The sequence below is a fragment of the Drosophila willistoni genome, assembly GCF_018902025.1.
Source record: "Drosophila willistoni isolate 14030-0811.24 chromosome 2L unlocalized genomic scaffold, UCI_dwil_1.1 Seg168, whole genome shotgun sequence".
In the NCBI taxonomy this organism is placed as follows: domain Eukaryota; kingdom Metazoa; phylum Arthropoda; class Insecta; order Diptera; family Drosophilidae; genus Drosophila; species Drosophila willistoni.
Genome location: NW_025814047.1, coordinates 79,282 through 91,230, shown reverse-complemented (window position 1 = coordinate 91,230; position 11,949 = coordinate 79,282). Strand labels below are relative to the sequence as shown.

Here is an 11,949-nt window from a genome sequence, read left to right as displayed (position 1 = left end):
TGTTGAAGCTGAATCATATTCTCTGAGACTTTGGCTAGAGGTTGTCTGTCCAGGTCATAGTCTTATCTCACTATCAGCCCCAGAGATTCCTCTTTCTCTCACTCAGTCGCTCTCTCTCTCTCTCTCTCTCAAGCTCCCCTCTGGCTCGTCACGTGTCCCAATCGTTTTCCAGTGTCCAGTGTCGTACAGTTGTGCGGGAATCCAGCAAATTAAATCCAGAGATAATCACGATTTCTGCACAAAAAGACGCAAAACAACTCGACCTAATCTCCCATCCTCTCTCTGTCACTTTCAATGTCAAGTTCAGTTGGATCAAGCTGACTGTTTTGTTTTGTGCTTCACGAGTAGAACACAAATAAAAAAAATGAAAAGAAAATAGATTTCAATTCGAAAATCATTTCAAAAATAAACGGCCTTGCCGATGCCGCAACGTTCATGTTCATCAGATGTTCTTAATATCTTAAATGTGAACAAACACAATTTAGTATTATACATAGTTAGTTGTTCATGATTTCATTGCTAATGTTCCAATATATTTTTTCCATTTTGTTATTTATTTATAGGCGCGTTGGTAGGTCGTTTCTCGCTCTTGAGTTGAATGAATTGAACGTATTGCAAGGCGGCATTGAGGCATTAGACAAACGGATTACAATTTCTTTGAAATTACAGAATGATTAGCATTAACTAACTAGGCACTATCAATATACCCTTGCTAAAGAGAGTACTTCTCCACTAGCACTATAAGAATTCTAAATTCTTTTCGATTTGCCGATCTTTTATTCATATTTTTTCTTTAATATGTATTTTAAAACTATCCGGCATAAGGCACCCGAGCCAACAAGGTTTCCGTCTGATACCGTCCGGAACTGATACAACAGTTTTGGTAAGTGCAGCTGGAAAGTCTCTTAATTATTATGGGTCTCGGTGGCTAAATGCGCTAGAAGGTGTTCAGGACATTTCCATTAGACAACTCTTTAATACAAGCTGAATAAATCCAGTCTTAGATCGGAATTATGAAAATTGTGACAATCTGTATGGGACTAGAAGGCACTTTGAGTCCTTAAAATACTCAAAGAGTCCATTACCCAGAAGTGGGTACCATCGAATTCAAGTAAATTCGACATACAATCACTTTCAATTGATTGCACAACACAAGAAAATATTTAAGCGATATTGTTGCTAAGGAAAGAATAGAGCTAAGATTTTATGGTTGGAAAGAACATTTTGATAGAAACTTTATATTTTGTTCCATCGATCCTTAATTATGGCTATAGCAAAGTAAATATGAATTACTTGGAATACAAATATAACTATATTTTCCATAGATTGTTATTGTTGTAAGACTAATATGTATAGTTCCTGCTTTCTTTATGATTAATGAGTCGAATCAAGATGTTTCTAAAATATTTTTAAATACTAAAGAACACAATACTTTGAACGCAATATTATTTAGTAGCAGTGAAATTTGGATTATCTAGGTAATCTGGATAACATACTTATATCTACATATACATATTTTTGAAATTCAACAAAGGATGCAGGACTTCATATAGGTTTTTAGGCAAGTATATCTATGTATGCTCAATCCAGAAACATAATTAAAGTTTTAATGTATTGATTCATAAGTAAATGGACAAGATATAAAAAAATATGTATAAAATAAAAGTTGTAAATTTTGAAATTAAATTATATAAGTAGGTACAGAATAAATAAAAGAGTAGATACTTAATAAATAATACAAATTTTCTCACATTATTTTCGCTATTCTACTCTTACTTATTTACTCGAAACCTTTTCTGAGTTTTATATGTTTCAGAAGAATGAAAAGTACCTTGGCCCAACTGAATTTTAACTATTAAAAAAATATATTCTTCCTGATGCACTTTCTATTTTTCAGATGAACTGTTTTCAGTCATGACGTTCTGGAAAATAAAGCCGCCAATTAAATTGAAATAGAAGCTCATTGCTAATTTTTAATAGTCTGAAACCGAGAGTCTAGTTTATGGTCACACATCACATGCATCATGCATCTGTGTTTTAGTCAGTAGTTAGTAAGTATATATATATGTATATACATATATTCATGGTCATTGGCGCCATGTAATTCCTTTAATTTTAGTTTGCTTTTCAACCTCCATCAATGCCAGTGAAAACGACGACGACCTTGGCATTTTCTATATAGTTCATCACCTCCATTCAGTTCCCATTGAAGTGTACTAGGCATGTGGGGGTCTGGGTCTGGGTCTGGAAACAAAATCACTTCAACTGCGTCTTAGATTGCATAAGTTATTTATTTCTTTTTCTTTATTCTTCTTTTTTTATTTGCAATTTACTGGCAAATACATACATATATGTATGTATGTACATATGTGCAAATATATTTCGCCTTTTCAACTGAGGCTAATTTCAAATCAACCCAAACTGAAACTAATTTGGAACTGCTAAAAACAAATAAAAGAAAAACAGAAGTGAAGTCGCTAAGTAACATATGCCCTGTAAAAGCGGAACTATTGTTTTAGATTCCTTAACAGATCCTTAAGGGTTTTATTGATGTCACAATTTATACGCGAAATATTTCATTTTTATAATTATTTAGATGTGGAAAATAAATTGTTTGAAATTTTAAATAGACGATTAGCGGATATGGTAAAGTAAAGTACGAATTTTTGGTGTTTTGATTGAACTTGGTTTATTTAGTTTGTGAAAATAATATAATAAATTCAACTGAATTAATTTTTTAATTGAAAATACTTATAATTCATTCATGGCAACCAATCTGAGAAAGTAATTCGAAAACCAACCAATCCACCAAACAACCAATCGCTAATAATCAAGAGGAGTTCTTTTCAACTTTATCTAAAAACTGTTAAGAAATTTTATTTTATATCTTTTTGGACAATTATTAACTTTATTACCTTGAAAAGAAATTAAACTTTTTGGTATAATACAACATTTTTATCTATATAAACTATTGAGGGTTATTTTTTTGCCCAAAAATCGTCCACTAGATTTGAATTCTAAGATGAATTCTAAGATATGCTTTTTAATTTTTAAGGAACTTAAATACTTAACATAGAAATACCAAAACCCTAAACTAGAGGCTTTTCAGCGCGGGCTAGGAAGTAATTTTAGACATATGGTGTCTTGGTGTGAATATCTAGAAATTCTTCGTAGAATCCGAATCTAGTGGACGGTTTGGGGTTTATTTGCTTCATACAAAGTAACTCGCCCTAATGTGTGCATATGTACATATGTATATCACATTTGGACAATGTTGTTCCTAGAAAATTGATTTAATGTTAAAACATCTGTCCTGAATACCCCCTCCCCTTGGAGAACTATATTTCTTTGTTAGTTTGCGATTAATATACTTGATATCTTTACACAACTTTTCACAGATTGGCAGTAACAAATTTATTAAAAATATTGTGAAAATACAATATTATTAATTAGACCCAATTTATTTAAAGAAAAGGTACATTTAAACTGTCTTGTAATTATATGTAATGCTTTCGATCCATATTTTTGTTTAAACCTTTGTCTCAACCTTAGTTTTTATGTTGATTTAACCCATAAGCTACAGATTTTGTCCGTTTGTCTAAGCCATTATATAAAAACATTGAATTAATACTGCAAATTTTTAACTGAAAATCAAACTCACTTTTCTAAAAGAGTCCGAGTCTGTCAAATGTCTGTTAAATGTTCAGATCGGCTTTGGATTGTTAGATATTCTATGGGGTTTTACCTATTTTTTAAATTAGGTAGCATCAACAGTTTATTTTAAGTTAAAGAGTGATGTTGACGCTTAGTCTTTAGGTCTGGGACTTAAAGCTTTTTGGTCTGCCTGTGTTATTGATGGGTTTAGTAAATATTATTTTATTTTGATGAAAGTCGCAGCCAGTGTGAGAAGCTCGATTTTCTAGGAGGACCAAAGCACCAAAATACATTTTCAAAAACTATTGATTGTACATTGAACATACATATACAAAGCTGTCTGAAGCTGAGGCGACACAAATCAAAATAAAGAATTGAAAACCGTCGTTTCGGTTCGGTTTGGAAAAAAAAAACATTGAAGATTGTGTACTTATTAACTCATCAATGTGAATGTCAGGATTAGATCGTGCTTGATTCAGATCATAGACTAAAAGTACTGCAGTATTTAACCAAAAGCTTCAATCCATTGACTTTTAATTAAGCCAATGTAACGCTGATGGTAAATGACTAGTTTTTATTGCCAATCGTGATGTAGTTGTTGATTGACTGAATATACCTTCTTAATCTTTGAACTGTGTAGGGTGTAGGCAAAAACCCCATAATAAATATTGTATGAGTGTGTTTTCATAGGTATTCCGTGTGGTGTGTGGCTTATCAGGGGCTCATCCAGCCATCCATCGGACATGTCATATAATAAATTATTTATGTGCTTTTTTGTTTACGTTTTTGTTTTCAATTTCGTTTTTGTTTTGACGCTGCTCAGCTACTGTCGAGTAATATTAGCTAATCGTCGATTTTTATTTCGTTTGCGTTTCTCTCTCGTTTTCAAAGAGCGAAACTAATAAATGTTTGAGATGTGCTCATATTTCATGTCAAACTTGGCACTTGCCGGGATTTTTTTTCCTCTATGGGTTTTTTTTTTTTACTCATGTTCCTTCAATTGCGTCGCATTCTCTGTGGCCTGAGGTCACGCAACGCAATTTGCATCTCTGTTCTGTATCCTTTACTCCTTGCACTCCTTGCGCCGCTGCTGGTTTTTTTTTTTTGTTTTTTTTATTTCTTTTTCATATTTTTCACGTTTAATTTTTATTTTTCATGTGTGGAGTATAAAAGAAAATGATTTTGTGGCATAAATTAATGCCGAAAGGCACACGAAACACTATTAAAAAATACTTCCCACTCCATTCCCCGACCACCACCCACCGCCCACCACTACAGAAGATGATGATGATGATGATATATGCTGCACGCCGCATACGGGTTGGTCCTGGGCCAAAGGATATGCGCACAAGTCAATGGCTTATAGAAAAGCCAGGATATTCACTACGTGGCATGCTTGGTTGGAGAATGTCATGCGAGATGCCACAAGGCAGCAGGCAGAACTGTGCAGCGACTGTGCTGCTACATGGCAGAGCTTTTCATGCAATTAATCCTTTTTCTTCATCCTTTTTGGAGTCACTGCACTGCCTCCATTTTCTGCGTTTTGCTCCTCTGTCTGCCAAATGACTTTTTAAGTTAATTTCTTATGCGAACGAGGGCTCATGTTGTCCTTCAACATGGCCAGGATATACAATGTGTGCCGACATTCCCATGGAGCGGGGAAATTGGGTTCCCATTTCATGAATATAAGTACCTATGTACAAAAGTCTTTTGATCATCTTTAATCCACTGTTGTCTTATTAAAAACCTCCATCAATGTAAGTTGAAGTATTTAAATATCATTTACCAGAACTTAAAAGTTATGTTTGTGTTCCCATTGCCGAATAATACATACATATCTTTTTATAATGGTCTATGGGTTGCAGTTTATCCTTATGAAACCTATTTTGTAATATCCTGCAATGTGTTGGGATATATTACTTCACATTAAGTTATCGTTTTTGATGTGAAGTTTTTAAAATTCAATTCAGTTTATTAATAAAAGAGTATGCTTGACCATTCGCTGCAGAAGTTTGTGTATCTTACTCTCTTCAAAGATATTCAAATGTATTCATTTTGTCACCATATAGAATACATTTATGCAAATAAAGTTAGCCATTAATATATTTATCGTATGGACATACATACATATACGTATGTATGTATATGTTCAGTTTATTTCCAATTTAAAATTCTTCGGTCGAGCTTCTTTCTAGAAAGTGTTGATGGGGGACAACTAGCTGAATCCTCTAGATCCTCAACCAGTGTAGCAGAAAGGTTTAGTCACATAGCCAAACCTATCTGCCGTCATAGCACGAGATTTGCTGATCGTCTTGCAGCCAATCGGAATCCTGGAATCCCAGGGGTAAGGGTAACTCAAGTGAGGATTGGACGACAAATACGACTAATGCGAGTTAATATTTCAAGCACGTTAATTAAATAAAATATACATTTAATTATCTAAAATTCTATTACACTAAATTAGATAAAGAGTTAAGGTTTTACTTTGTTGTAAAAGCTGCCCTAAAAAAAGTCGAAAGTGTAGGCTGAGAATCATGCAAAAGAAAAACAAACTGCAAAATAAATTTATTAAATTTAATTTAGGCTTAGAATCATGCAAAAGTAGAATAAACTCTGCAAAATAAATTTATTAAAAAGACCGTAAAAAAGAACACAGGAATGCTCAAGATAACAAAAATACTACAAGGTGGCGCAAAAGAAGTCATCCGGGACAAAAGTAGTCACTTGATGTTGTATGGCTCTAATTTTTTTTTTTATTAAAAACTTTGATTCTGTTTTTAAATTATGTTTAAACATTGGGAAATTTATTGGCCAAATAAACATAAGTTTTCTTATTTAGACAACATCGGATGACTTCTTTTGCGCCACCTTGTATAAATATAAAGATTCAAGCAGGCCAAAAGGGAGATCATTTTACATTAAGGCGGTGATATTACTACTATCACATATAATTCCATAAATTCCACTTTATTTCATTATAAATTCTTAAAAATTCATAATTATATACGTTATTATTAACTCACAAAATGTGGAAATATTTTTCTTTTTCCAGAATCTAGGTTTACAATACTGAATGATTGTCATTTATTGGATAAAATTCCGAATTTTACTTTTCTTTACTAAAAAAGATTAAAGACTCAATGATTGACAAGTAGAAAGTCTTCGTTTTGTAATGAATTGATTACATTTTTAAAATTAATAAATACACATTTATTACCATACTGAATGATTGCCACAATAAAATGTAAAACAAAGTGCCATTTTTGACTTCCGACCATTCGGACAGACATACATATAATATGAATAAGATTAAGCAAAAAATAATAACTAAATTTATAACGAAAATTTCAAATTGTAAATGTGATTTTACGAAATGTTGCTTCTAATTAGTTTATTGAAATAAAATACCTCTTGAATGTGAAAACTTGATGGTTCAGCTGTTCAGCTATTCAAATACAAATAAGAATGAAATCCTTTGTTGTGGTTTTTTTTATTAGCTTTCTCCAATTTGGAGGAACGTTGGCCCATATTCAACAGTAAAGATTTGGACATAAATTATGCAATTTTGGGCTGGCTATCACTGTGATATCGGATTTCTTGCGTAGAATACATAGTTGTGTATTGTGATCTCTTCCATTTTGGCATAGCTGCTGCTCGAGCCTGTCAGGGCTTTTAGAAAGAGCTATGTGCGTACATATCTATCTACATTCTGTCAAGCCCCATGGATGGTAAGAGGGCTTTAGTCAGCATCACTGATCCAAAAGAATTGACTACCATTAACTTGCAATCTACATTAAAGCATATGAAGGCCACATTAGATTAAAGGCTCATGCCACCATTATATATCCTTTTGATTGCAGATTTATGTGAAAAATTACAATAAACAATGAAAAACTACTTAATTTCATAAAGACAAGTGTCCGCCCACAAAATTAAAACATAATTAAGCAAGTAATGGCAACATCTGTTTAGATTCGTATAGCACCTTTAAAGGGAATCGAACTACTACCATATAGATTTAGATTTCTTTAACACTTTTAATGAAACACAAGATTGAGAAAGATTTTGTGATCCTACAATAAAGGCTTTTCACTTGCCTTTGCTTCAAATGAATCTCAATGTAAATGATTGCTAAAACCTATTTGGCCAAAATTTTGATTTGAACTTTTTGTTTCAATATTTGAATTTAAAGCATACATACAATGTGCCAACAGGCCTTGTGATGTCCCTTTGTCAATCTTTAATTTTTATGCAAATTGAAGTTCAAATAGCAGAAAATGCAATTACTTAAATTTTCTTTGACAAATATGGGAAGTAAAAGCCGTCCCGCATCTCTCTCCGTCCAGACCGCTTTCACTCTCTCTAGCCATGGCAATAATTCCATTACCAACATGCAAATGCTGAAGGTGTTAAAATTTGTGCTCGGCTTTCGAGCACACGCGTAATCTTGTCGAGCATCGGAATTACATCATGCCTAGAAGAGTTGAAATAAAATTTTTACAATTAGGCAAAATAAAAGATGAGAGTTGGGGGAGGAGGGGGCGAAAAATAAAATAAAGTAACCGAAACGAAACAAAATTTGTTGTATGACGTTGTGTTGGAAACATACAGAAATGCCTTTGGGGCATTGTTTCATCATCTTCTTGTGTGCGTTTTGTTTTTTGTTGCTTCTTTTACAATTTTTTGGTTTTGTACCCTGGCTCCGTTAACGGGATTAACCGCAATTTCTTTAATTAAAATTTTTACCCCCTTTAACACTGGGTGAGGCCAAGTTAGAGGGCAAAAAGGATTGTAAATTACGCTGTCAGTCAGTCGTTGTCTGTCAACAACAATTAAAACGGGAAGCAACAGCAACAAATTAAAAATTCATCTTCCGCTTTCCACCTACAAAATATACCATATACCTACCATGTATATATATACATATATATACCTATTCCATCTCCAGGTTTTGTAACTTTTTCTTTTCGCTTTCTTTCTGTTTTTTTTTTATCGACTTGATGTGGTTCTTTGGCCTCCAGGATTCCCTTTTTTATACCCTTTCAGATGGTGCTATACATTTTTTCATGTCATATGTTTTGTTAGGCAACGAAGGACACGTTTACGATTCATTAGGGACTTGGGAATATATATTCCAAATAAGCATTAGAAGCCGAGACCCATTTTTGTCTGTCCGTCTATTGCTATAAGCCAGCTGGTTAAACTTATTCATAACATAAGTAGATTTAGTTCGTGAACCGATCGAAATAACTTACTATATATATATAGCTGCCATAAGTGAATTGGACCCTTTTTGTTTAAGTTTTTCTAACCAAACCGAATTTGCTACTAATAACAGATTATAACCCACATATATGTATTTCGATGGGACTACCATATTTGGTAGATTCATGTGGTAAAAACTTTGTTTTTTGCTACTCTTAACGCAATTTTGGTATTAATAATATCAGATATCTATATAATCATCAAAATAGTTCATTAGTTGAGGTTATAAGATTTATAACCTGAACTTTTAGTAATTTTTTAAAGTATTTAATCACTTACATATAGGCTGATGATATTAAATTGAATAAGTAAGGGCATATAAACGTTGCCATAGATGTATCTAGTATATTTAATATATATTTTTTTTGTGTTGTTGTCTTACAATTTGATTGAAGCTTCTTCTTGGGGTGTTTCCGGTTCTTCGTTTTCGCTTTTACCTTTTTCTTAATTGGGTTGGGGTGAAAAGGGTTAATTATTTTCTACATTGGCATATTTGTTGATGAGGCTTAGTAGACGTCTTGATGTTCCATTCCTAATAAGAGGAAAAAAAAAGTTAGAGTGCGTTTGGCTTTTACATACACAGAACGGCGATTTGGGACTGGCATTTCAATTACAGCTAATCAAATTTTTTTTCTTATTTTGCTTACCCATAATAAGTAGCTAGACATGGGCTTCCTTTTTGTTTTTTTGTGCCGGAAGTGCCTCTGGTGCATATAGATCATCAAATTTACATGATTTCTGTTTTTCGTTGTTTTGAGTTCATTCGGCCTACTTGATGTTAATTACACCAACTACTGAGTGTTCTATTAACGATTTCATGGATTTCAGTTACAGAATTACATATGTATAAAACAAACCGTTACCAGAATGAAGTTTTGTCTGGTACCGAATTCAAATATGCCCATCAGTGTTGAAAAACATCGAAGATTATGGGCAAGTGTGACCAATCAATACCTACCAGTGTTGGTAAACTAAACACCGCGTAAGTGGTAAACCACATGTTGCGAAGAACAAAATTTTGTCAAATTGGCCGCAAGTTTCCACAGGTGTTTCCATAAACCAATATTGAAATTTAAATGAGCGAAAGAATGGACTCTTTTACTGTGGACAGTGTTAATATGTCCTTCAAACGATGGAGCTTGAGTTACTTCTTTCGCGAAGAAATGGTGGGTAAAACAGGTTGACATTTGTCAAGGAATGAATCTTTGAATACTCTGTTTCTAGACGGAATACAGTTTGAGACGAACATGGCGTGATGTAGTTGGGGAGTGTGAGACGGACAGGAAGAACTTGGTAAGTGATTTCAATACCAATTTATATGTATGTACATATGTATATACAAACATATTTTGATTTCATTTAGATTGAATCAACTAGGTTTTCGATAACTTTGGTTCGCTCCTGTGTCCACAAAGGTAAATCTTGACTATTAAGAGTTCGGTTTCTTAATTATATAAAACTTTTCTTGTTACACCCTTGATCCCATTTCATTTAGATGTCTCTTTAGTTCAACAAAACTATCAAGCCCATCTGACCAAAAAGGTGGTGGGCAAGATTTTAAAGCTTGTCTCGGATGAATATGGCCAACTGGTATTCCTTCTTAAACTTGAAGGCGTTGATCAACCACAGGCAATACCAACGAAAGTGGCGAATGCAACAATGCCTCATTTGGTTGAAGAATTCTACAGGAACCGCCGGTCGCAGCATGATTTTATAGCGACATTGTTAAAGGAAACATGGTGATCACATTCGCAACTAAAAAACCATTTATCCTAAATAAAGGTTCATGCTTACATACATATATAGATAATTAATATGTTTCAGCATTTCTGTAAAAGCATTGACATTCTCTCAGGTAGCATTTGGGAGTTTTAGAAAAAAATAACATTTCAATTCAATTCTTTGCATTATTTTCATAAGTCGTTCTCAAGCTTGTGATTTTGAAATAAGAGTTTAGGCTTACTACTGCCTCTAATTAATATTTTTTTTATTTCAATTTGTTATTATTAATAAGACTACTTATTATAGAATCACAATCAACAGGTTATTTTTTTTTACATTTTCGATGGTTGTTTAGTTCTCAGAATATTAATAAGATTTAAGCCTCTATTCTTAATATTTTTTAAATGGCAGCTTTTTAGAGAAACAATACCACAAATTTTGTACTACAATTAAGCTCCAGAATGCCTTTAGGGAAATTAAAGTTTTGATTTTTGATCTTTAGTTTCCCCTTTTTACTTATTCATTCTAGGGTAAGGTTTGTCATAAACCACAATACAATCCCAGTCAAAAAGAAATGTTTATAATTCTTCGCTTTTTTGCAGGTTTTCTCCATTTGCATTCTGTGCATAGAAGGTCAGCGAGAATCAGCGTATATTAGGGTGTCCCAAGCACGTATTATATAGTCCTCTTAGTCCTTATAGATTAACTTTGACTGGCATTATCCAGGTTCTGAAAAGTCCAGCAGAAATCTGAGATAAAAAGTCTTTTAAAGACTATTTCTACCATGAAAGACTAACATCTTTGTAAAGATCATGAAGACAAAGCTGAACTATTTACTATTTATGTTCTTATTGAAAATTAATACATTGGCATGTCAATGAACAGTGCCGACTTTATCCATTTCCAAAATATCTGGGCTTACTTATTTTCTTACGTTGAAAGTCCATTTTTGCTTGTCAAGAAAAGGTTTCAACAACATTTCCAAACACATTATCTTGTCGTGTGTAACTCTAAACAAACTCGTTTTTTCCATTAAAATATAAATATATCAGTATGATCAATAGTTACATTTCATTTAAGTGCTCTTATGACTCATATGTGTTGAAAGTCAGAATATATATAGACGATTGAAAACAAATGAGTCGAGAAGCCTCACTCTCCCTCAATATTTGTGGAATTTGTTGTTGATATTTAGTTAAAAGTTAACTTAATACATAATATTAAATATTTATTTCCAGCAACTATCACATTAATCAACTCATTCTCTTTTAAAGTCATTGCACATTTTGGTTTAATTTTAGATGAATT

General features: G+C 32.9%; 1 protein-coding gene across 1 annotated transcript; it reads left to right on the top strand.

Annotated features, from left to right (window-relative positions):
• Window positions 1-9,895: 9,895 nt before the first annotated feature.
• On the top strand, window positions 9,896-10,729 carry LOC111518742. Its single transcript, XM_023176355.2, has 4 exons — window positions 9,896-10,085; window positions 10,144-10,212; window positions 10,283-10,334; window positions 10,415-10,729. Exons 1-4 carry the CDS (start codon window positions 9,996-9,998, stop codon window positions 10,660-10,662), a joined length of 459 nt encoding a protein of 152 aa, XP_023032123.2. The 5' UTR covers window positions 9,896-9,995; the 3' UTR covers window positions 10,663-10,729.
• Window positions 10,730-11,949: the final 1,220 nt, after the last annotated feature.